This window comes from Exophiala dermatitidis, assembly GCF_000230625.1.
Source record: "Exophiala dermatitidis NIH/UT8656 unplaced genomic scaffold supercont1.5, whole genome shotgun sequence".
NCBI classification, from domain to species: domain Eukaryota; kingdom Fungi; phylum Ascomycota; class Eurotiomycetes; order Chaetothyriales; family Herpotrichiellaceae; genus Exophiala; species Exophiala dermatitidis.
The window spans coordinates 848,743-872,898 of NW_008751650.1; the positions used below are offsets into that span (position 1 = coordinate 848,743).

The window sequence follows — 24,156 nt, forward strand, 5'->3', positions numbered from 1 at the left end:
AAGTCTCGCTGCATCGAGGGTGCGCATGCGAGCCAGTGTCGCCCTCATCAGTCGTCACACAACACGTTGAGGCATACATCCTCATTGCAACTCGCTTGACCGGGCTTAACCACTTCTGAGTCTTTTACTCTATACATTACACATCTTGACGGCCTCTCATTTTGCCTGATTCGTATATACAATCCTTTCCTGTTCTTCGACTCACGAGAGACAATGGGCTACAACCATGGGGTCTGGGGTCGATGACATCCCCTGTTCAGGCCCCATAGTGACATAAATCTGAGAGAAGCACAAGACAGTCCAAGGGCCACGCTCGAACCTACACTATCTGTGAAGTGAGAACTACCCATTCGCCGTGCCACCCCGATTGAAAGAGGCCTGGGGGAGGCAAAGTGGTTGAGTTGATGCGAGAATGGAAACATTTTCACAAGACCAAGCTGGATCAGCCCCGGCCACCACCGCCGCCGACTCTCTTCTGCCTTGCGACGCCTGTCGACGACGAAAAGTGAAATGCTCCAAGACTGAGCCTTGCGATCGATGTCTCTCGACAGGCTTAAGATGTACAAGAGAAATTGCACGGAAGAAGAGAGGACCGAAGAAGGGCTCGGGTTCGGTGATCTCAAAGCTGAGGGACGAGAACCATCATGAAACTCCACCACAACCCGAGTTGAGCCTGCCTCCATTCGATCTATCGCAGCTTCAACGACAGATGCCGCCTCTCAATAACGCCTTGCCAGAGGAGAGCCCATTTGGATCACAGTTGACTTCTCCACTGACTTCCCCCACCACTTCGCAGTTCGGAGACTCTTTCGGCCCTTTACCAGAATCAACAATCGATGTCCCACGGTCTGTCCCCGTGGATCTCGGCGGAAGTAGTAATGAACCAGACACTGTCCCCCATACAGCATTTGCCCAGGCAGGTATCCAGTTGCCTGTTTCATGGCAAACCCCAGCCTCGCAACTTCTCCAGTTGCAAGCCCCTATTTCTCCCATCGGCTATGTTTCTGTCAGCGACCTAGCACAGCAGATATTTTCAGACTCCCCTCTCCCACCAATGACAAGTGGCATGGGGTCGAGATCCAACGGACCTTCCCCCTCCAGGACATCAACACCATTTTCCAAGAACGCTGTCTCCATAGACGCTGTTCTCACCAACGGAGCGCCGTCTCCGGCCACAACTTCCACAAGCTCACCAGCACCGCTGCATGGCCCGAAATGCCTCTACCGAAGTGACTCGGCCACATCTCAAACCGCCGAACCGCGGTTACAGAGTTTGGCCGCCGAATTCGGCCTGTCGGCATATCTCATGTCACAGTGTGTCCGCCAGTATTTCCGCCATCTATACTCGATTCGGCCGATCATTCACGAAGAAACGTTTCTTCGGCGACTGAACCAGCCTGACGAGCTTTCCAACGAAGATAAAATCCTGATCCTCTCACTGTGTGCAACCACGGTGCTCCATGCCGCGCCGCAATCCGACCTGACGCTAGACAGAAAGCTACAGCTTGGAAGGCAGTTTGTAGAATTGTGTTGTTACTTGCGCTGTTCCAGCGACTGGCCAGAGACCAGCACACTGCTCTCCATTCAAGCAAGTTATCACATGTGCGTTGCACTTTTTGAGCTCAGAAAGCCGCGGGCCCATCACTTCTACCTGCGTGAAGCGATCGGTATGGCTATTGAACAGGGCCTGCACTTGGAATCCACCTATACGGGCATGGACGACATCCAAGCCATTTGCTCCCGACGGACATTTGCTCTCTTGTTCATCACCGAACGCGGCCTGGCCATTCTGCGCAACAAGATAGCCCAAATCCCGCGGCTGCCACGTCTCCTGTCGACCGAGTATTTCGACGATCAGGACGGGATCGTCCTGGCCGGATTCTCCGCGTTGGTCAACTTGTTTTCCATTCTGGACGAGAAGTTTGTGCGACTGTGGAGCGCGACGTCTCCCGACGACGTGTCCGACGCACCCTACGAGCCTGTCGAGAATGTCGCCGCGCTGCAACACTCGTTGAATGACATGACCTTCGACGACTCCGCCATGACGGATATCCAGAAAGCCGATGTCCTGATCACCCATCAATGGCTGCGTCTGGTCTTCTGGCAGGCGTCCATGCGCCAGGGCCTCATCAGCTACGTCGCCTCCGACCCCATCTTCTCCTCCACCTACCCCATCACCATTGCCAAGGATTTGTGTCTCGCCCTGTACAACTTGACCTTTGACGCCATCCTTGTTCATGGGATGGGCATTTTTGAAAAACTCTTCGAGGTTGCTTATACCTTGATGGACGCCCTGACCATCGCCAACTGTAATTGGTGCGACAGTCATGAGCTGCGGTATCTGTTCGACGTGCTGAGCGCAAGTCCAAACAGCCAGAACACGTATGTGAAGATGCTCAGGACAAAGATCGAGACTGAGCAGAGTCCCCAGCCCGCTTCCCCTATTGTTGCATGATGTAGCGGAAACTCGATTGCACGCATGGATTGGTGGCTGGGCTGAGCCTGGCCTCATCGCATTAAAATCTAATTGTCATACATAATATATTTACTCTACCTACCGGTTGAGCATGGTAGCATAATCTTACGGAGCATAACGACGGTAATGGGAAGCGTAAGTGGTTTGCCATGAGTCGCGATGAGGAACAAGCAAAAGAAGCATGAGTGAAATATAGATACGCAAGACAGAGAAAAGCTCGTTGTTATTTCGCTTCAGTTCCAACCGGCTAAAGCGCCTCCGTCAACGGTCCAACTTGCGCCGGTAACCAGACTTGCTTTGTTGCCGGCCAGAAACACTGCCACATCTGCAATCTCTTCAGGCTGGCCGAACCGTTTCATGGGCGTATGCTGCACCGGGTTGGCCTCCAGCCAGGCTCTGACCTCAGGGCTGGGGTTGGTCATGGGCGAGTCCACGACCCCCGGCAAGACTGCATTGACACGGATCCTGTCGGCGACGTAGTCAAGTGCATCGCAGCGAGTGAGTGCTAGGACGCCGGCCTTGGCACCACAATATGCAGGACAATTGGGCTGTGCGTAGACCGCGAGAGCAGAGGAGATGTTGACAATGGCGCCACGCTGTGCTCGGGAAGGAAGAATTTTTGCCTCGGGATAGGCTTCGCAGTCAAGAGGTTGCGACCGCATGATCCTGATAGCTTCGCGGGAGCATAGCCATAGGCCTCGGTAGTTGATGGAGTTTTGTCTGTCGAAATCCTCCACGGGCAGGTCGGCGCTGGGTCCGCCGAAGACAATGATTCCTGCGCAATGGACTGAATAGTCAATGCGGGAAAAGCTCTCCTTGGCTGCGGCATAGGCGGCAACGACACCCTCAGGCGAGGACACGTCACATTTGTACGTCCTCACCAGAGGATTTACACCAGTAGGCCAGACGGTGTCTGTCAATAGTCTCTTGGTGACTTCTAGGCCGGCCTCGTCCAGATCGACCAAAGCCAACTTAGTGCAGCCTGCTTGTACGAACGACAATGCAGTTGCACGCCCAATACCTGTGTCAAAAGCGGTCAGATGGAGGACGGCCATTACGGATCTTGACCATGGAAGTTCATGAGGCCAACCAGCCGTGATTTGCGGACTTTGGGCGACGTACCTGACGCAGCGCCAGTTATCAAAGCGACGCCGGGAACGTCAGTTCTGGTGGCCATTTTCCGAATAGAAATATTTCTCCAAAGATCGAATTGTAGGGTAATAGAGCCCACTGCAGCAGGAGGGAGATCTCGTCTTTGAGAGGTGAGACTTTGAGTGCGTCGGAAGTATGCACAGTGGCAGGAGTGTGATGGCGCTTGCCACGTCAAGCCGCGTCTCAAGCGCATATCCAGGCGGGGAGCTTAGTTGCCAGCTGAAACCGCAAGCTTCACCTGTAGCCATACAGAGGCTGTCACGTGCGAACACCTCAGGTGCCAATGGCATGCTTGGTTTAGTGAACCCTCCTTGTATATCGGGCAGGCATGTCGGGACCGAGGTGGTGACGACGGGCGGTCGATTGAGCGGAGATTCATAGTTGTTACAAGGACATCAGTCTGGTTAGAAGTAGTCATCATCACCACGGCCACGCATCCTCGGTTGCTGCACATGTACCTGGCTGCTTCTTGGTTGTTGTGACCTTATCGTGCGTCTGAAATCATTTGCAAATCCGCTGAGGTCAGCGCAGCCCTTGTCCACATATATGGTTTGTGCATCAGGAAGCCATTTCTTGATGTGGTTGACGCGGTCATAATGACTTGGATGGGTGGACATGAACTGGGGAATAGAGACTTTCTCGGATGCCTTCATTCGTTCCCAAAAAGCGACTGCTTCACGAGGGTCATAGCAAGCTTCCGCCATCATGAGCAGACCAATGTGGTCTGCTTCTGTTTCCTGAGTCCGGGAGTTCGGGAGCTCAAGGAGGAGGTCAACCACTGAGTTCGAGAAGCGAGTGTCCACTTGGAAGATCAGACTGAAGAGGATCGAAGCAATGAGCGTGATGCTGGATCTTGAAAGCCTCTCCGCCATGTGGTGGGCAACGTTATGGGCGATTTCATGGCCTAATACCGTGGCCACCCCCGCTTCGGTCTCGCAGATGGGCAGGATGCCTGTAAAGACGAAGACTTTGCCTCCAGGGACAACAAACGCATTTTGCATGTTCGGATCATCAATGACATGGACTCGCCAGTCGTCGCCTGCAAGACCACCGGTTGTGGGAAGTAACCGTTCGGTAACACGAGCCACGAGTTTCGTCAGTGGGTGGTTGGCCGGGAGGATTTTGCCCCTGTACTGCTGAAGCGTCTGCTCATATGCGCCTTCGCTCAATTGCTTTTCCGTGTCTGGTGACAAGATGTTGAAGCGTCGCCGGTGCGTTATGGGCACTTCCTCAAGGTTGTAGACGTAGAAGACAGCACCTCCTGTGCCGGCAATGATGATGGGCCTTTGGTAAGTCCTCCATAGGTATTGCGCCCTAAGCATAGGGCCGAAGTTGCTCCATTGTTGTTGCTGATAGTTGCTACGTCTCTCCCCGAAGCGTGTATATCGCGGTCGCTCGTAGAAAGTGCGGCGTGGTTGGAAGTGCGGGACTCGCTGGAATGGGAAGGTTGGTTTTGGACTGAACCGCGCTGCTCTGCCCGCGACCCTTAACCCTACTCTCGACGTGAACATTATCGGCAGCAGGAACTCAGATGGCGAGAGGATGTGCTTCGGAATTGTCGTTCCAGAGGCAGTTCGAAGATGTAAAAGGCAGCAGTGTGTACACCCGCCATCGTCATAACGGCATCATATTGCCACAATGATCATTACAGGCACAGCTGCAGCTGCCAGAACGTTCCGAGGGGAGTCTTGGGAACTCAAAAGACGGAGTCGAAATCCCGCTCCATTCGGTGTTTATTTTAAACGCGGCCGGGCGACGAGGCCGCGGGATCATGTGACCTCGAAGTGTCCCCAACTCCCGCCGACGTCAGACGTGCCACAGTTCGCCAGAGTGCAATCGTGGCCTGTATACATTATCGGGGTGCGCAACTACAAGGAGCAGTAGGTGGTTAACCGCACGCCTTCAAATATGTCTCTTGTCGCGTACTCGGACTCTGAAGGGTCTGATGACGAGCAGATCCAGACGAAACCCGAAAAGCCTGTGTCGAAGCCTGCCATCGCGCCCTCCAATACCGCTTCAAGTTTCACAGTCAACAAGGCAAATCCAAGGAAGATACAAGTCAAGCTGAATGAGGTAGCGACCAATGGCGAAAATGACGGAGAGCCCGCTCCAAAGAGGCCCCGGGTTGGAGGAGGGGCATTCAGTGGCTTCAACGCCATGCTCCCTGCGCCGAAGCGCGATGGCCAGACACAGGCGCCGCCAAAACCAGCGGCAAGAAAAGTGTTCAGTCTGAGAACGGGTGCCGAGCCTGCATTCAGTCGAGATTCAGACTCGGAACTGCGACAGTTGTTCGCCGAGCAAGATGCAGACGGCCCTGCACAAGGTAATGGGGACGACACGATACCGCCTATCCCATCTGCTGCGAGTAGTACGACAACTGTCACGAAAGAACAGCCTGTCAAAGGTAATGTGTTCATGTTCAAGCCGCTGTCTGTGGCGCGAAACAACAAGAAACCGAAACGCAAACCTGAACAGTCAACAACTAGCGACATCAACCGATCAAGTGGCCAGACAGCGCCTCCGTCTGCCACTACAAATTCTGATACGGTCGACCCTGACAAACCCGCTCCGCCACCGAAGAAAGTGGCTCTGTTCTCTATGACCAACGAACCAGAAGAAGCTATACAGGTCGATGATCCCCAGGGAGGCGAGGACGAGATTGTCGAAGTCCTTGACGAACCTGTTACCGACCAGACCTACAACGAATTCAACCAAATGCCCACGACCACGGCCACGGCCACATCCAACCATTCACAGCCCCAGTCTCTGGACGCCATTGCATCAGACTTAAACCTTTCCAAAGCAGATAGGCGGCAGCTCTTTGGACGGCGTGGACAAGGTACAGCCTCCGCGGTCAATGTGGTCAACTTCAACACCGATGAGGAGTACGCAGCGAATGAGGCCCTGCGTGCCAGCGGAGAACAGATACAACATACCCCGGTCCGGGCTATTGCTCCCGGCAAGCACAGTTTGAAACAGCTTGTTAGTGCCGCTACGGGGCAGAAGGACGCGCTTGAAGAAAGCTTTGCCACAGGGAGGAGGAACAGGAAGGAAGCAGGAAGCAAGTATGGATGGTGAACGGTTCTGGTACGAATGGCAATCTCGCGTCAAAGAGGGAAAATGACCCTCTTCCCTTGGTAACAGGGCAGGAAGTCGTCTTTCCTTGGAGGTACTGCCTGGACAGATATTTGTGAATGACTCTATCAACTTGTACAACGATCGTGCCACTGAAGCTATGCCTCGATCCTCATTCGGAATCAAGAGATCACATGCTGCCGTACATGAACGGCCATTCATGTCGGAGTCTCTTCCCATGCTATTCCGACTCAGAAAAGTCCATCCACATGTCCCAGTCGACATCATCAAATTCGGGGTCGTCCTGAATCGACATGATGTTAGGACCAGTGCCTTCTTCTTCCGGGTGACCCTGGCTCCTTCCACCAGTATCTGCGCCTTTTTGCCCGTCTGCTCCTCTGGCTACTTCAGTATGGGCCGTCACGAGCTGCCCTGGCGGTGCCACCATGCCGATTATCTGTGGATAACTGGTATCTCCATGTGGAGGGTGTACATTGAAAGTCCCGTCCGCTCGGTGGATGTAATGGGGGCCCCAGTTGAGGTCTGGCATGAAGGCTATATCCACGTTAATCTTGAATGCGTCATCTTGGAATTTGTTCTACTCATGCCCACCCTGTTCTTTTGTTGGGTGCATGCGCTGTCGCTTATTCTCCGGCACACTCACCAGCCGCTCACTGTTGGTGTTGGCACCTTGGAACGACCCGGGAAAGCTGTCGGCAAAGGGAGGTTGTTGCACGGAAGGGTCGTGGCGGTAGTGACCATCCGCAATTTGTCTTGTTGATGTCGCTGGACGATGGTACATGTTCGGATTGTCATCTGGCTCTGAGAACTCGGCAGGTCTGAACTGGCCGCTGAGAACGCTGGCTGGGGTTGGTGCAACATTTAGAGGTCCAGGGCTGCGCAATCGACGAGACTGTGTCTCCTGGCTTCTGCGTACCCGCATATATGGGTCCCAACGAGGGAAATTTGGAGCGCGGACGGTGAGTCCTTGAGACCGTCTCATTCCAGCGTCTTGAGCATGTGAACCTGCCAACTGTGGCTGTCCTCCATTGAAAGCAGGGGGTGGTTGTTGCAAGAATGGATGGCGTTCTCTTCGCTGTTGCTCCCGAATCATACGAATCGCATGTTCGGCTCTGTCTTCAGGGTTGCTTTCGACCTGTACATTGTTCCCGGCTTCGCGCTTCCGCTTCTTCTTGATATGTCGAGCAAGGTCCCTTACAATATCCTGCTCGATCTGGGACAAATCCATTGTTGCTTGTGATGGGCGGTGTGGACTCTGGAGTCAGTGGGTTGTGGTTGAGCTCTTGTTGCAAAAGTGGTGCCTGAAGTCGACAGAGGACGTTTGTGTCTTGATGATGATGGAAAGGTTGCCATGCGCCCTGCCACACAACAGCTGAAGATATATCATTGCGTCCTGGATCACGTCGCCGCGGTACCTTTCCCACAACAGCGCAGTGAATCCGGCGTGGCAGTCAGTAGTGCAGGTATCGACTGCCTCCCGGACAACGAACTTAATTCACCGCGATAAAAAACGCAGCGTCTCACCGACTGGTTCCATGCCATGGCTCCAAATGCTTTGAAGAAAGCAAGAAGAGAGAAGCAACCTGCTGGTGTTATAAGCATACTGCTTCGCCAGGGGAAGAGTGATGCCACATGTCCTGTCCTCGGGCAATACCATCTCTTCCTGAAGACCAGATCCATCAACTGCCAGTGGTTCCAGAATGTCGACTACTTCATTAGGTCTCAAGGAAACTCAGTGCTCCGCGGAATGCGCAGTGCAGAGCTCAATGCTGGGCAATCCTGATCTGTTTCATACTCAAGAACACTGTTTAAAACTAGGGCATGGACTTGTGATCATGAGCCGGTTCATTTGATTCGGGAAGGCTGCAATGGAGTGAGTGGAAAGCTCCAATGGACTATGTACTACTTCAACTTTGTCACTGCCTTGCGATGGCAGACATGAAATATAAGGCAATCACGTTCAGCTATTCTATGGGAAGGTGTGTACATGCACCAAATGGATACGCAGGGTAGGACCGACCTGGTGGTACTCGAACCGGCGAGCTGCCGAGCAAGGATCCCGGCATAATAGTACGGAATGAGACCACATTCAGCGCTGCAGTGGCAGAGTGCATTCTGCTCGCCATCCGGACTGGAATGAAATTGAGCAATACAGATCGAGTTGACAAGATTGCCACAGCTGGATTTCTCTCCTACGAAAACAAAGTGACTTTCTGGCACTAAGATGCGATGGACTACTACTGTATACAATATCCAATCATGATTCGAAAAGTCACCAGGGGCCAGAGGATTCCAATAGATAGACAGGCAGTCTTTATTCGTCATCACACAGATCATACACAAGACGAGGGTGCCTCCATACATAACGGCTGTGCAAGGTTCTCCGTTGTGCTATATTACTATCCCTATCAGGATTGAGGAAGAGCCATGAATGAATCACCGAGTTTCCACGCACAAAAAAGAATACCCTCCGCCTCCCTCCCTGATCGGACCGTGCCATGATACTAGCTAAGAGTTGCTTGGCTTGTGGATAGAGACATCAGGACTGTTCTCAGTTGCTTTGACCACAGCCATTAAATATCCCACACAGACCGCACTATTGCGACTACCCAGGGATAAATGGTAGGTTCCTCCGATTGCTTCATGGTGGTTATGGCTGCCATGAGTCGGGACGCCGGTAGGTATAAGCAGTCAGACAGGAAATGTCGGATCACACGGGACGGAGAGATCTGGAAATCTTTTCAAGCCGAGAAGAAGGGTTGGTTGGATTGGATCGTTCGGTGTCTGCGTGGTAGGCCGGGCCTTTATTCGTCATGAGGAACTCGGCTGGACGTCGGCACGAACAGTCGTCTTTCATGGAGCCAAAGAAGGTCATGATACCGTTCGTAGCAATCCAGACATCGGTGAGGTAGTGACTGTAGATGAGATCTTGATGAGAAATGCCATTCCATAGAGAAAGAAAAGCGTATCATAGGTTGGTGCTGACAGCGTACAGGCTGGACATAAGTGCTGTCTGCGGCTGCGGCTGCAGCACCGGCCGAAAGACAGTTGCTAGCAATAGGAGAAACAAGTCGGCTTTTGTCCTAAGAAAATTGAGGAGAGGCAGTGGTGACGACGTGATGTGCTGCTGTGGGCCAGCCACAACGGTACCCTTGAATCGTCGCCATTACCGGGGGCGCTTGCGCGGCTGGGAAAAGTCTTAGAGGTAAAAAAGGATGTATGGCGTTCCCCGTGTGCACAATGAATCCAACCATAAAAGTCTGATTCATGCTGGACTCATTTGCATTCTTCACTTTCTCCTGGATGCTGGAGTCCATTTTCAGATAAAGTTCCTGGTGGTCACCATCGAGTTGGTTTTGGTTCTCGAGGGTTCGGGCCGACTCCACGAGTTTGAGTCCGGAGTCCAGCCACCGGAAGAAGACTTGGTCAGTTCATGACTCTCTTCAGTGGCGGTCGGAAGTTGAGGTGTATATGGACCTTTCTGGGTTGAACGGCTAGCTGAGCTGGTGGCGGTGGTGGTCTTGTCCAGCAGAAAGTTCTTGAACAGCGGTTTCAGACATGGTATGCAAGCACAGACAATGCCGGTGCCGACCTCGACCACCGACCATTTTATGGTTGAGACCGAGCCCATCGTTACGTCGAGGCTATCGACGCTCTTGAGAACACTGATCCGTAGACCGGAGGCTACGGTTGCGAACAGCCCTACTGCAAACAACATAGACACAATGTACTTCTGCCGCCGCGGAAGCCTGAGCCGCCAAAACACTGGCAACGGCAGCGTGCAGAGCAAGAAGTCCGTGAAGATTGAGAAGGCGGTGGTGAAATAGTAGAATTTGACGATGGGAAGGCAGTCCCTGGCTAGTGTAAAGTCCCAGGCCCCTTGTACCGGATGGCATTGAAAGATAGTGACGAGGATGCTGCAGATCCAGACACAGATGATGCCAACGCTGAGTGCGTACATCGTACGCCGAAAGGCTGTGGTGGGGAACACTCGAAGGTAGGAGACGACAATTGATATTTTGACCAGCATAAGCGCGGTCACGTACATGACCTGACATATCCATAGTGTCTGATCATGTCAGATGCAATTCGGAGTGTTTAGAAATGCCTGTAGCGTACCTGGATCACCTTCTTCGTTCTCTCGATTGTTTGTACATCTTGTGGAAGGTCCCATGTGTGCTTTCCCAGACCATATCGTATACCTTGATCCTGATCAGAGGTGGTCACAATGTTCCCTCAGATGTTGCACGTACCAACAATGGCCATCGCAGAGAATGCGGTTGCAAACAGTCCCGCCGCAAGCATGAGAAAATCGTCAGCAGCAACATGCTTAACGACGAAGATTCGCACTATCAATCGAATCCCAATAATGGTGGACGTGACAGCAATAAATGCAATGTTCAACCGATATAGCTCGCCCACATAGGAGTCGTGAGGCAGAAACTGTGCCTCGCCAGGAGTGGGAAAGCTCATGGCCGCGAAACAAGGGAATGTGGGTTGGAACGGCTGACTGTTGTGTTGGACGGTGAAGCTGATAGATGGTAATCGCTTCGATATCGAAGAATGGATTTGATAACCAGAAAAATGATTGCTAACGACAAAAGCCACACCTACTATTCACACAGACGATGATGGACAAACAACTGCACCTTGGATCTGGCCTCGGCGGTGCGAGGGTTGCCCGCGGTATAAGACTCTCAGGCTCCCACACTTTCAACAATTCCATGGCGACGGAGCTCCATGGCGGGGGAGTCATAACTTGTTTCCCGGAGCGGCGGGACGAAAGGTCTTACTTTACCGGAACCTTCAACCAATGTCGGACCTTGTCAGGCTTCACTCTTGCTCGATAGTCTGCGTTGAGCGAGGGGTCTTGTTGACCCGGAGGCGTATTCGAGACCACCTGTGGTGTGAAGGCGGCAGCGAGACCGACCAAGGGCACGCGAGAAAGGCACGATATCCTCGTAGCGCGTAGTGGGCGAGTCCTGAAAGGCTACTTCAGCCTGACCCCTGAAGTGGTCGGCTGTGGAAAATGGCGTTCGTGTGCAGCTGATTGGCCCCTGAGGATTAATTAGTCTGGCGAATCCGGAAGAAAACCAGAAGTCGTTCATCATCGAGCAACCATGATCCCCGTACATGCACGCGCCGGCTTTTTGGCCGTTTTTGATCCTTCCCAGCGCCCCTGGCATTAGTCTCGAAGAAGGCTCCGGCTCCATGGGGTCTCCATCGAAACTCAAAATAAAGTTCTGCCATGCACCCTCACGAGTGAATGCACCTCAGGTCGAACACCGAAGTGATGACCCTGATGGGTGGCGGTAATGATCGAGCGTCTGTACGTTCTGTGAAACTTTGCTAAAGACACAGCGAGCTTTTGTTGGAGTTGTGATGGCTATGAGGACGAAGCACAAGAATAAGCGCAATCAGCAAAAGGAAGTTCCAACTTCTGCCGCAGAGTTCCATCCCGCTAGCAATCTGCAGCCACATGCAGCCACAAGTAGCCAGAGAATGCGGGCGTTCAGGAGCAGGCATGATTGCTTTTGCTGAGCGGTGCGGTGGCTTGCAACTGGGCATCGACTCCATCTCCCCACGGGTTGGAGAAGTCAACCGCTTCTCGACGGTGGAGGGACGTTGGGAGAGCTCGCGTTCCCAGCAGTGGGCGTATGATTTCGTTGTCGATGCGTGCGCACAGGTCAAACACGGAATGCAAATGGCAGGGGTAAGGCTGGACGGCGTGCAGAAGGTGGGCGAATCTATGACTAAATTTGTATACAATCAGAGACGATCGAAAGGCTCCCCATGGTGAGAAGGCTGTCGGACACGCTCAAGAACCTCACGAAGGTGAAGCTGACTTTGAGTTACAGCAGCCCTCCTTGGACGCCGAAAATTGTCGGTGGATGTCCGCCTTCAGGTTGTCGGCTTTCATCCACGGCATGTTCGTTTCCCTCACTCAGAATGGCAGATTGGCTACCAGGGTTGGTAACAACTGCAATGTCTACCCTGTCGTAGCTCACTGTGGAGTAGAGTACTCATAGCTGGCTGATGTCGCGAGCATCACGTCAATTCTCCGGTGAGTTGGTGATGTTTTTGACAGCGCCTATTTCAAGGATAGAACAATTTCATCCCTGATGCTGATGCCTTCCACAACGCTTATTTGGATTTGGTCCGGACTGCTCAAATTGAATGCACGCTCTCGCATCATGAAGGGAAGGGGAAGGAAAGCAGATGGCAGGGCCTATACACAACTTCCGGCTACCCAGGCAAACTTTGCAGGGAAGAAAAGGGTTTCCCGCTGTGAGATACGGGGAGGCTTGGGAGTGGTGAAACAAGCCCGCAACAACAGCAAAGGCTGCTGTCCCAAATCCACTGGTAGCCATACTATTTGATCTCATTCTTCAGAGGCGTACACGGACATGTCTGCCCTGACCGGGTTAGTGGACAGCCAGGATAAAGATTGCCCCACACCCATAGTATAGTTGAAGACTGAGCACATTTGAAGACACCCATGAGTTTGAGAATGATGACGGTCGAGATGTGAGAAAGGATGTAGATGGAGTTGAATGGATGGTAGCAAGAGGGTGAGGAATGTGAACAGATGTACAGTATTTGGTGCAAGATGCTGATTCGGCAGACTTGCCATGACCGAGGACGGGACGATTTTAGTAAGTCACTACCGTCGTCGCTCACTAATAAACTCGTAAGTGAATGCTTCTTGCAGATGTAGAAACATCCTAGTAAAGTGCATGTACAATACTTCAAAGTGTCAACGACGTGTCAAGTCCATGTTTAAACGCACCTACGGGCAATGAATCTCATGATACCTTTCCTTGTTGCGACTTCAGACCTCGAATTCCCTTCTGTCTGAACCCATTGATAACCTCCTTCTTTTCCCGTCTCTGACCGCGGGTTTATCAACGACTCTCTCCAGAACTTCTCCCTGTCCCTTCCTCCTGGTTTCCATCCCAAGATGGATTCCTCCAAAGACCTACAATTTCCTCCCACAAGCGAAGTGCCTCTCCACCGAAATGCGCCGCTCGCGCCCACACAAGAGCTAGCATATCGCAAGAAATGCATTGATCTTCGAAAACGGCTCGCCGAGATCGAGACAAACAACGACGCGACCCGCAAGCGAATCATCCAAGAGACCGAACATCTGCAAAAGATGCGGTTATTACGAGCCGTGCTACTCAATCAAGTGAAAGAAATCATGAGCACTCCGGCCAAACAGCTGAGCGCTGAACAACTCGAAAGAGTGCGGGCGCTGACCAATGGGTTGGACAATACTCTGCCCGAATACCTTCCGCCCATGGCGTCGCAGGAGAACCAACAACAACAGGCACCCGCGGCCAGGGCAGCAGCAGACGGAGAAGGACTATTAGATGACAGCTCGGACGAGAGCATGGAAGATGAACCCGAGGTATTAGCAGGCCCTTTACTCTTTCCCTAGAGCATACAACTCACGTTTCATCCCTCAACGCAGCCCGTAGAGCGACCCGAAAGACGCAGAAGGACCAACAACACATACCGCGAAAGTATCATGAATACAAACCCTCCCGGCGAGCCCCCCTCGGCACTGTATCAACAACAATCGACTCTATCAAATCTTGCCCCGGTGAATGTGAATGCTTTTTCGCCTGCTCCTCCTCCCGCCATCGACCCCGCCGCAATGACTTCGACGTTCCGCATTTCATCTTCTACACCACAAGCAGGGACAACTACTTCGACACCAGGACCCCAACAACCACTTGCTCCAGAAACCCGGTTCGGGCAATCATCCCCTCCGATCGCAGCAGTCAATCAATCATTCCAAGGATTGACTCAACCGCGAGCACCTAGCTTTTCATCTTCGGATGCCAATGTTGCTAATGGCGTTGGCCGTACTTCATCGCTTATGGTTCCCCAAAAGCCCGAACGGCCAGAGACCCCCTTCAACCAATTCACCAGTCATATGAGACCGCAATTGGAAGCCGACAATTATCCCGAACACATGATCGATCAACGAATTAGGCTGGAGTGGGAGAACCTGAGCCCGGAAAACAGGAAATTGTGGGACGATCGCTACGAAGACCAGATGAGGGAATATCAGGCCGCAATGGACAACTGGAAGAGAGCCACGCGGCGGGAAGCGTCGGGCAGCGGCGCAGGTGGTGGTGGAGGTGGATTCTCAGCCATCAACTCTTAGGGATGGGTCGGCCATGAGAATACTAGCATCTACAGTGTCACGCCGCCAGGTCGAGCAGTCATCTATCCTTATCCCACCGTATTCTCGGCATGGATGAGACCGCCTCTTTGGCAACCGCAATCCAGAGCCACTCTCTGATTGATACGGGTCTTCTACCGACTTAACATTTTGGCAGAAACAACCGTGACGGGCAATTAAGTTGCACGAAAGATGTACTAGTAGTGGCTGGGCGCAGCAGCAGTGGGCGCAACGCCGGATGATGTACTGTTAATAAATGTCTGTGCAAGTTGTTGACCTACTGCTACCGATAATACTGCTACTGTACCTATCTATAGCAGGGCAGATACCTCAGTAGGTATACACCATTATCAGGAGAGTCCATTGCGAAATGTGCCTTAGTATTTATTGGTGCTCTCCAGTGCTCTAGGTACCAACCACTGCACAAAATCGCAGCAAGCTGAGTGAGGCTCAGCCTGCTTGCGGCAGATGCCCCCTTTTGCCGAGTAGTACTACAGTAGTAGATCCCATGCGGTACAATTCCTCTGGGCGCGACCGTTACATGCTGGCCTTCAGCTTCAGGATAGCCACTGCAAGGTTGACCTGTATTTCCCGCCGTTCCGTTCGCATTCGCGCTCGCATTCACACTCTGCATGTCATCAGCGGACCATCTGACGACCGCAGAGATGTGTATGACAAGGGACATGTATTTCAGACGTCGGGTGTCTCTTTGACTTGCTGCCCGAAAGACAAATAAACAAACCAATTGATGAAGCGCCTCGTTGGGATTTGCAACAAGAGTCAGAACTGGTCCGCAACAATTGTCGGAATTATTCTATTTTCCTATTCAGTCTTCGTCCCAGTTAGGATTTGGCCCAGGCGGTTTCGGCCCACCAGCCTGGCGAGCGACAATGATTTGATCAACGCTCAGAACCGTTCTGGCGGCCTCAGTGGCCAACCGAATAGCCCAGCTTTTTGTCACAAGGAGATCGAGAATCTGTTCTTCCACAGCATCCAGAATACCCGAGGCATCTGAGGCATCGACATCGACCCCGGTAGTCCAATACGGCTCCTCTGAGTCGGATGTGTCAGCCGAGGACGAAGACGAGGCGCTTTCCTCTTCTTCTTCTTCATCATCACTTTCCTCAACTTCGTCACCCTTGGTGGGTTTTCGGGCTCCAGACCGGCTCTTCACTTCACTCGTGTTCAACCGCTGTTGGTGCGCAGTATACAATCTCGCCAAAACCTCAGTGGCATCGAGCCCAGCACTTTCAGCCAACGTGCGCGGAATAACCTCAAAGGCCTCGGCATATTTTCTGATGGCGTACTGAGGCAGACCGGGCGTCTTGTCTGCATAATGGCCCAGCCGTTCGACGAGTTGCATCTCAGTGGCACCGGCACCAGGCACGAGTCGCGAGTCCTTGGTGACAGCCTTGATGACATTAACCCCGTCGTCGATGGCCCGCTCCACATCGTCCAAATGGTTCTGCGTGGCTCCTCGGAGCACAATAGTGGCGGTGCGCGTGACGGCCGAGTCGGACTCTTGCCGGAACACGGTGACTCGGTCGCCGCCGATTTCCATGGTCTCGACGATGTCGATGCTGCCCATCTCATCGGGCATGGGTGCTCCCAGACGTGCAAGAGGCGTGGCACCACAGACGCGACACAGTCTGCGCAGCTCAAACTTGGAGAGCACTTTGATCACCAGGATCCCCATTCGGTTCAAAAAATGTAATGCCAGTTCCCCGACATTAGCGCCCGCAACCACCACCCTCAGTCCGCTATCGTAGAGTTCCTTGATCGCCGCTTCCAGCTGGGATTCTTCGCCTTTAGAGAAATCCATCATCTCCTTGGCATTGTGTAGTAACACGGTCCCCTTCGTCTCGGTCTGAGAAATGTCGATCGGACACGAGAAGACTCCGACTTTGGCGTTTTTCGCTTTTTTGACTGATCCCTCAGGTTCCCGGCCAAATACCATTCCTTTCACAACCTTTGACGACGACAAGTCTCCTCCCATGATCTTGACCACTCGGATATTGTCGACGTTGAAGTTGGCCGGATTCTTGGGTAGCACAGCCAGAACAGCCTCGGCGATCAGCTTGGACAAGACATCCTCGGAGCCCGACTGTTTGGCCGCAATGACGGTTCGAAGGGCTTTGCGCAATTCTTCCGGTGACCGGACGTCGGCTACACTGTCGACTTCGAGCTCTGTAGATCAAAAAACTGGTCAGCCTTGCCTTGTTCTCATGTTCCATAGCAGGGCTGACACAAACCTTCCAACGCCTTCAGCGCATATGCCTGCGCCTTCTCATACCCACTAACAATATCACTTGTTTTGAGTCCCATTCGAATCAACTCTTCCGCCTTCTTCAGCAATTCGCCCGCCAGCACAATGACCATATTGGTCCCGTCGCCCATCTCGGCTTCTTGCTGTTGACTGGCCATGACCAAGAGTTTGGCCGCTGGATGTACTACTTCGAGTTCACGCAGGATCGTGGCGGCATCAGATGTCAGAATCATTTTCGAAAGGTGGTTGATGACGATTTTGTTGCGTCCGTACGGTCCTAATGATGTTTGCACCGTCTGTGCAATCGTCCGGCAGGCGTCGATCTGTGTACCATCAGATCACATATCAGCATGTTGTTCATGTTTCCCGTAAAACGAAAGAGAACGTACGTTGCGGATGACGGCGCCATCTTCGGCATCGTAACTCGTGTATCCCGGCTTGAAAAGGCCCGCCTGAGAGGCCTGAGGTATCGTGAGGGACATTGAAGAATCACTATCACTGGCGGAAGGGATTTTGGTTGGATTAACGGTTGAGGAGGGAGACGAAAGGCATGGACTGATGCGGGACACTGGCAGGAATTATTTGATCCAACTGCAACGTAGAAACTCCGAGTCAAGCCTGATCGGTTGGCGCGAGGCGAGGCTGCGGCGGTCGAAAGAACCACGCCAAGATGCCTCTCCCGAATAGTGCACAAGACACCGCTGCTTTAAAGAGAATGCTGATATAGATAGACACCGTCAACTTCAATGTTACCTTCACCAGGGCATTCACTGCCACTGGCACGACAACTCCAAATAAATTATAGTACTGTAGATACCAGATACCTGTATTGAGGCAGCATTAACTAGTAGCTCGCCGTGCGCATGGATTCTTCTATGAACTGCTTTTCAGACAACCAATCGTCAAGTCCCTCTGGAAAAGCACGCACTGCAGGGGTATTCAAATACAACAGTGACGCCACAATCTCGCTGGGCTCCTCATGCCGGAAGATAATCATCCAACCCATAATCCGCTGCTTGCTGAAAACAGGACGAATCTGAACTGATCGAAAGATGTGCACCCAAAAGCCCCAGAACCGGTCTAAACGCCACGAGATTGTGTCGTAAATACAATTCATTATTCTTCGGTCAACGCATCGTCTGCGGCTTCCCTCCATTCTCTGGCTAATTCGGTCAATCGTTTCACTCCTGGTATCCTTTCGGCCCAAATAGATTCCGAGGCGGTGCGGAAGGTGTAGGCTCGTTGGGAGGAAATCACTCCAATGGCTTGCAGCACAGCTTTGCGGGCATCACGGGTGAAGACGGCCGGGTGATTGATCCATTCCAAGCTGGCTTCAATATCGGCATCAAGGGCATTCATCACAGTGTGGTCGACGCCCGTAGTGCGCGGAATGGGGGTGCTTGTTTCTGAATGCGGACTACGATCACGAGTCTGCTCTGGTGATCCCGCTCGAGGACTCGCTGACTTTCCTGGAGGGGTGTGGCGTTTGTTGGTTGGAAGATGGCTGGCCCCAGGAGGTAGAGGAGGCAGTCCTCCTTTGCCCAGGCCTTTGAGGATCGTCCGGGTCTCGTTCAATAAATGATGTGCTCGTTCATGTTGGCCACGTGCCACAAGTGTAAGAGCCCGGCTCAGCATGTCGGATGTCAGCAGCTCCATCCGCCGCTGCACGATAGAGGGATGAGGAGGAATGGGTGGTGTAGGTGGTCTGCCGTTTTGCCGGGATCGTTGGCTCTGAGGGAGCATTGTAATGGTTAACAAAGACGGTCGCGCGAGCTGGGTGATGGAGCCTTCTCGCAGAAGATCGCCGAAAGACAGATCGGCTTGAATAAGAGGGAGTTCCTCCACGCTTTGCGGACGCTGATCATCATTGTCCAAGGAACCGCCCAGCGCTTCCAGGCCTGAGACTATCGACTCCCATGGATCCTGCGGGGCGGCTTCTTGCGTAGTCGTGTCTGGATCAATGGCCAGTTGCACCAGGATATCTCGCTTGTCGCCAAACCGGAGATCCCCCAAGGTCGCCTCGGCATCTCGTCCGCTCGCCCTCTTGGTTGTTTGCAGAGCGCCATTTATCTTGACAAATTTGGCCGGTGAACCTTCGGGAAGCTTCAGCTTCAGCTTGACATTTTGGTGCGATATCGATTGAAGTGCTCCGAGGACACCGGCAGCGCACTCTCTCAGCATCATCCAGTCCTTGACATAGAGATATGAGGCTTTCGTGCGGCTCGAGAGCTCGATCATGCTCTCCGGCTTATGCGTCAACCCGAGGCCGAAGGAATAGATCCCAACCCTAGAGGATATGTTAGCATTAGGTGTCCAGAAACAGACTCGGAATGCTGCACTCACTTTGCAGCTTCAGCCCTTTGAACAACAAAATCCACACTGTCACTCTCTGAAGTTGACGAGTCGCTAATCAAGAGAATGGTCGAGATGGGATTGGCTGCTCGGCGCTGCATCAGCAGGTCCATGGCCACATTGGCGCCTTCCACCACGTCCGCCCGCAAACTCTTTTGCCCAACCGGCCGGATTGAACTCAAGACTTTATTCCAACCCGACCAGGTCTTGGTCGTCATTCCTACCAGTGGCACGCCCCCACCACTTGAGCCAAACGTGACGAGGCCCATCCGGTCGCGCTCACCGAGATTGGATACCAGGAAGCGAAGGGTATCTCTCAGCAGTTTGATCTTCAGGCCTTGCATTGAAGAAGACACGGGGATGACCACAACCACGTCAACAGGGATGTGTAAAGAGGAAGGCACTCGGGTATCGAGGGGAGCTTTGTGCATCGAATACTCTGTGGCGGCGGTGGTGGCTGATTTGGGGCCACCGTACGAAGACGTGATAGAAGGCACGCGCCGGACACTCCTTTGCTGCCGGCTGTATTCCTCTTCATCCGTACCCGACGTGTCCTGTTCGTATTCTGGGTAACGAATAGATGAATCACTCGAATGTAGGTTGCGCAAGGCTCGTTGCCAGAGGTGCAGCTTCTCTCGGTCCTGGAAAAGCAGATGGAACGTCGGTAATTCAGCCACGGACAGATTCAGAGTGAGAATGTTTTCGTCCGGAGAGGCATGCACTTGCCTCAGGTGTTTTCTGATCAGGATAGAACCCTTCAGCGTACACCGCGTCAGCTTCCGACCGGAGTCCATGATGATGGGGGGCGCATTCTTCTTCTCCTTGACGCATATGAGCATCTCGCCGAAGAGGTAGCATTCCAGCTCCTGCCACGAATGGCGGTCCTTTCCGACACGGATGACGCCGTGCAGACGCAAATTGCCAAACCTCTGGAACTCAAGTCCGTGCCAGTTGTCCACACGCATTTGGAGCTCTTCTGTGATCTGTTCCAGCACTTCGGGAGATTCATAGACATCAAGCTCGTGCGGCGGTTCGTGTCGGTGTCTTGGCGGCATGCCAATGCCCGAGTCAGTCGGCAGCGGCGGCACTGGAGGTGTATTATGGACCTCATCCAGATGTTGCTGCCATTTGCCTTCCGGAACCTCAATCGTCACCAGACACGTTAGACTCTGTTGCTGCTGAGAACGAGTCAGTGTCGGATATTCGCTGCGCACGGTCACGATTGGCGCCGGGATAGACTGCTTCGTGTCCTTGATGGCTGCGCCAGGCACAGATGTCTCCATGGCGTGAAGGTCGTAATCATGTTTTCGGGAAGGTTGGCTGCCATGGTCATGGGTATAATCAGACGAGGCGTTGCCGCCACTGTCCGTTCGGGCATGTTTCGTGCTCGTTGCTGGCTGGGATTGTGCCTGTCCAATGCCCAAGCGCTCAATACGTAACCGTTGACTGTCTCGACTATCTCGGTTGGAATTGTCGCGGCTGTGTCGCTGAGGCACATCTCGAGAGCTATAGGAATCCTCCTGTTTGTCCCACGGCATGGGGGTGGTCTGGGTGCTTCTTGGCGAGGTTATGTCCTTTTGGGCCACAGCTCGGACCATGTTGCTCAACTTGCCTGTGCTTGTTAGCATGTCATTGATCCGTGCGCATCACGGAAGTTGGAGAGCGTACTGAGGTCTAATATGCTGCCACCTCGAAAAGAATCCAAGCCTAGAGGAGCGTCACATGTTGGGCAGTACTGTGAATCGGCCTCGCGAATGTACTCGTAAAAGCAAGCTTCATGTGCCACATGCCCGCAGGAGAACTGGAGTACCCTCTCCCCTCTCAGGGTATGCTCCAATGGCTCTTCGCACGCAGCACATTCTACGCCCACAAACGTTCTCTCGCGTCGTGAGCGTGCGCGATCGGTATCGAGCATGCCAGCCATAGGATGCCCCGCGCCCGGGACACTCGCGGTCGGCGAAGGAGGAAGACGCTGGTCCCTGGTGCGCGGTCGGCCTTCGTTGGGAGTATGCGGCCTCCCCAATAGTGTGCCGGAGGAGATGCTGGATTGCTTGAAGCTGGGATTTGGGGCGGCGCCGCTCAGCGAAGAGCTCGCGCGAGGAGGGTAGCCGTCGTGACGACCTCGCGGATGCTGGTCTGCCAAATGTAGAACCATGTGTCAGATTTCCGTTTCTCTTGACAAAACACAAGTTGGTTGGGTACGCGCGGCAGGCAAATGATTCTTTGTGGACAATGTCTTACAGTGCGCCGCCTTGGATTCAGCTGTGCTGGAGCGAGACCGTGTTCGAGGACGATTGAGGAGTCCGAGTTCGTAGAGACTTTCGGTGGTCTGGTTCGACACCTCAGGGTTGGGGTAGGATCGATCGCGTTTGGTCATGGAACAGATGCCCGTCTGGCAGCGTTCTACTTGCAGTAGCGCGACAGCAATCTCGTCAGGGCCATGGGATTAGTTGAAGATCCTGGAGTGAGTTGCAAGGAGTTTGGACAACCACGTGGAGACGCTTCCACTTGTATCTTTTTCAGCAGTGGGTTCTCGGTAGGACGGGGATATCAGGAGAGGACATTAGAGGGGTTGCAATCAATGGCTGGGTTGCAATCTGTAGAGGGAGGTTTCTTCGCAACTACTCTCTCGTCGCCGCTACGCAGTGTGTCCCTCTATGGATTTGGGACTCGGGATGCCCTTTTTGCAAATGAGAATAGGTCGGTGGATTTGTGGGTAGGTCTAGGACAATCCCCATCGCTTCAAGTCGGGTCGAGGCAGTGGGGACGCTTTTCTAGGTCGGCTCTGCCGGTCGAGGACTCCACGACTTTCAATCCATGGCAGGACGATCGAGTGAAGTTTGTGACCGGCGCGGTGGGTGGATGACATGGTATCACCGGCGGACGGGCAGGGTGACCGGGACTGAGACTGGACAGAGTGTTTGGGGGAGGTGGGTAGACGTCGGGCGGGTTGTTTGTCTTCTGGCACGGTGGGCTGCTTTTGCCAGGATCGCAGTGGGTCGAAGCATGATACATGCATGCTTGGAACCTAACTGTGGCTAACTGTGAGGTTGTGCATGAGAAGCGCAGGCAGGCTGAGCCTCTCCTTTTGCGGCGAGGACGACGAGCAACGAAAGAGGAAGCAGGGATGGAGATGGTGTTGCACTCGTCGCCTGGAACTAGGCCGAGCAGGGTAACGCAGCATGCCGGTTGACTGGAGCCTGCATTAGGCGCACTGCGCCGGCATCGCAACCTGGAGCCTGCACCGAGCTCTGCAGTGGTGCTACTCGTAGTAGTGGTAGGACTAACCACCAGTAGGGCAGAACCGGTACAATACTTGCTGCGAGGAGGTACAGTAGGTAGTAGTTGTACCTGGACGGAACCGAGAGCAATGGAATAATGCACACTGCTCAGGTACCTCCGAAGGTATCAACTGTCCTGACTCGAGTCCTGACCCGAGTCCTGACCGCCAGAGCACAGGAGAGGGTACAGAGACGACGATCGTCCGTCTTGCAATCTGGTTGTAATATTGCTCTCAACTTGAAGAGTAACGATTTATCGTACCCCCTGCTCTGTTGGCTGAAGATCTACCAAGCACTGGCACTGGCAGCTCAGGCTGGCCGTGCCCCCGGAAGTTTAAACAGCCGCCTGTAAGGGCAGCCCGTGCGTGCGGGAAACTGACAGCCAGACCGCGGAATCAAGGACTGTTTAGCCTCTAGAACGGAGCCGGGTCCCTAAGGAATAGCTCTTCCGGCAGCCAGGCTAGGGGCCAGGGGTGCTGAGAGCTCGGGCTTCCTGGCCCAGCCGGCGGGTTGACAGGCAGTCACCTTTGACAGCTTCAAATGGTGGGACAAGTCACTGGCATGTCAACCTCGTGCCCAGGTTCTCGAAGGCTCCTATGGCAGCCTTCCAAGGCCCGGCGGCCTCAAATGTGATCCTAAATATGTATATACGTATCTTTAGGTAGGTATTTATGATTGTACTGCAGGCAGACCAACAAAGCATGGGGTCCTTGACAGGCAAAGGGAACGCTCGGGACGTGGTATGGTAACAGGCACCATTCTTGCTGGTCTTGCTCTTCATCGAGTTGTGACTTTTATCCAGCTAAACAACCTGCATACGTAGTAGCTACTGTAGGGTTGGCCAGATTCAGAAAAGGCTGTATTTAACAAGATGTCCTTATGGAGGTACAGTAGAAGGTACAGTACCTCACACTCAGCCTGGGTGATAGTGAAATACAATCCTAGCCTCTGCAATGTACCTTGGTATAGATAGTCATCATGGACAGCAAGCTATACCTGCCGTACCTCAGTGGTTATAGCATAGCTATGCCACATGTACAGTACTCGTCCCGTGCATGATGCCTACCCGGTGTCAACATAGACTTGAAGTACTAGGTAGTCAGTAAGGTAGGTGCAAATGGGTTTTCCTCATGCTCCAAGCCGTATGTCTCCTGCTGTACCACGTTCATGCCACGGCCGGCGGTCGTCACCGGCAGACAATCCACCACCGTTGCACGTTGCACGGCATTATGTTCAATTTGATCACTTCGATATTGTGACGGTGCCTGAAAAGTTCGCAGTATCAACACTTACTCCTACCTGGAACCAGTTGACCTGTGATACATGCGTACTATTGACA

At 53.2% G+C, this 24,156-nt stretch overlaps 9 protein-coding genes across 9 annotated transcripts; 3 read left to right on the plus strand and 6 right to left on the minus strand.

Moving 5' to 3' along the window:
- Positions 1-412: 412 nt before the first annotated feature.
- On the plus strand, positions 413-2,455 carry HMPREF1120_05911 (uncharacterized protein; the record flags this gene model as incomplete). The annotated part of the gene is made up of 1 exon (XM_009160102.1): positions 413-2,455. One exon carries the CDS (start codon positions 413-415, stop codon positions 2,453-2,455), a length of 2,043 nt encoding a protein of 680 aa, XP_009158350.1.
- Positions 2,456-2,709: 254 nt separating this feature from the next.
- On the minus strand, positions 2,710-3,531 carry HMPREF1120_05912 (3-oxoacyl-[acyl-carrier protein] reductase; the record flags this gene model as incomplete). The annotated part of the gene is made up of 1 exon (XM_009160103.1): positions 2,710-3,531. One exon carries the CDS (start codon positions 3,529-3,531, stop codon positions 2,710-2,712), a length of 822 nt encoding a protein of 273 aa, XP_009158351.1.
- Positions 3,532-4,032: 501 nt separating this feature from the next.
- On the minus strand, positions 4,033-5,139 carry HMPREF1120_05913 (uncharacterized protein; the record flags this gene model as incomplete). Its single annotated transcript, XM_009160104.1, has 1 exon — positions 4,033-5,139. The coding sequence occupies one exon, from the start codon at positions 5,137-5,139 to the stop codon at positions 4,033-4,035; it is 1,107 nt and encodes a 368-aa protein (XP_009158352.1).
- Positions 5,140-5,536: 397 nt separating this feature from the next.
- HMPREF1120_05914 (uncharacterized protein) lies at positions 5,537-6,706 on the plus strand (the record flags this gene model as incomplete). The annotated part of the gene is made up of 1 exon (XM_009160105.1): positions 5,537-6,706. One exon carries the CDS (start codon positions 5,537-5,539, stop codon positions 6,704-6,706), a length of 1,170 nt encoding a protein of 389 aa, XP_009158353.1.
- A 238-nt stretch (positions 6,707-6,944) lies between these two features.
- On the minus strand, positions 6,945-7,952 carry HMPREF1120_05915 (uncharacterized protein; the record flags this gene model as incomplete). The annotated part of the gene is made up of 2 exons (XM_009160106.1): positions 6,945-7,258; positions 7,316-7,952. 2 exons carry the CDS (start codon positions 7,950-7,952, stop codon positions 6,945-6,947), a joined length of 951 nt encoding a protein of 316 aa, XP_009158354.1.
- A 1,017-nt stretch (positions 7,953-8,969) lies between these two features.
- On the minus strand, positions 8,970-13,280 carry HMPREF1120_05916 (50S ribosomal protein L36e). Its single transcript, XM_009160107.1, has 3 exons — positions 10,978-13,280; positions 10,844-10,926; positions 8,970-10,793 (listed from the first exon to the last, which is right to left on the minus strand). Exons 1-3 carry the CDS (start codon positions 11,195-11,197, stop codon positions 10,044-10,046), a joined length of 1,053 nt encoding a protein of 350 aa, XP_009158355.1. The 5' UTR covers positions 11,198-13,280; the 3' UTR covers positions 8,970-10,043.
- A 405-nt stretch (positions 13,281-13,685) lies between these two features.
- Positions 13,686-14,900, plus strand: HMPREF1120_05917 (uncharacterized protein; the record flags this gene model as incomplete). Its single annotated transcript, XM_009160108.1, has 2 exons — positions 13,686-14,135; positions 14,199-14,900. The coding sequence occupies 2 exons, from the start codon at positions 13,686-13,688 to the stop codon at positions 14,898-14,900; spliced, it is 1,152 nt and encodes a 383-aa protein (XP_009158356.1).
- Positions 14,901-15,162: 262 nt separating this feature from the next.
- On the minus strand, positions 15,163-17,794 carry HMPREF1120_05918 (T-complex protein 1, theta subunit). The gene is made up of 3 exons (XM_009160109.1): positions 17,574-17,794; positions 17,171-17,507; positions 15,163-17,105 (listed from the first exon to the last, which is right to left on the minus strand). Exons 1-3 carry the CDS (start codon positions 17,664-17,666, stop codon positions 15,745-15,747), a joined length of 1,791 nt encoding a protein of 596 aa, XP_009158357.1. The 5' UTR covers positions 17,667-17,794; the 3' UTR covers positions 15,163-15,744.
- A 122-nt stretch (positions 17,795-17,916) lies between these two features.
- On the minus strand, positions 17,917-22,626 carry HMPREF1120_05919 (uncharacterized protein). The gene is made up of 4 exons (XM_009160110.1): positions 21,778-22,626; positions 21,205-21,672; positions 19,528-21,148; positions 17,917-19,471 (listed from the first exon to the last, which is right to left on the minus strand). Exons 1-4 carry the CDS (start codon positions 21,911-21,913, stop codon positions 18,301-18,303), a joined length of 3,396 nt encoding a protein of 1,131 aa, XP_009158358.1. The 5' UTR covers positions 21,914-22,626; the 3' UTR covers positions 17,917-18,300.
- Positions 22,627-24,156: the final 1,530 nt, after the last annotated feature.

Excerpts from the sequence above, each read along its gene's own strand:
- HMPREF1120_05916 (XM_009160107.1), bottom strand. The coding sequence starts at position 11,197 with ATGAGCTTTCCCACTCCTGGCGAGGCACAGTTTCTGCCTCACGACTCC. Across the intron at positions 10,927-10,977 it reads CTCTGCGATGGCCATTGTTG|GTATACGATATGGTCTGGGA; the intron begins GTACGTGCAACA and ends ATCAGGATCAAG. Across the intron at positions 10,794-10,843 it reads GAACGAAGAAGGTGATCCAG|ACACTATGGATATGTCAGGT; the intron begins GTACGCTACAGG and ends TGACATGATCAG.
- HMPREF1120_05918 (XM_009160109.1), bottom strand. The coding sequence starts at position 17,666 with ATGTCCCTCACGATACCTCAGGCCTCTCAGGCGGGCCTTTTCAAGCCG. Across the intron at positions 17,508-17,573 it reads ATGGCGCCGTCATCCGCAAC|ATCGACGCCTGCCGGACGAT; the intron begins GTACGTTCTCTT and ends GATGGTACACAG. Across the intron at positions 17,106-17,170 it reads TGCGCTGAAGGCGTTGGAAG|AGCTCGAAGTCGACAGTGTA; the intron begins GTTTGTGTCAGC and ends TTTGATCTACAG.
- HMPREF1120_05919 (XM_009160110.1), bottom strand. The coding sequence starts at position 21,913 with ATGACCAAACGCGATCGATCCTACCCCAACCCTGAGGTGTCGAACCAG. Across the intron at positions 21,673-21,777 it reads TGAATCCAAGGCGGCGCACT|ACCAGCATCCGCGAGGTCGT; the intron begins GTAAGACATTGT and ends TACATTTGGCAG. Across the intron at positions 21,149-21,204 it reads TGGCAGCATATTAGACCTCA|GCAAGTTGAGCAACATGGTC; the intron begins GTACGCTCTCCA and ends TAACAAGCACAG.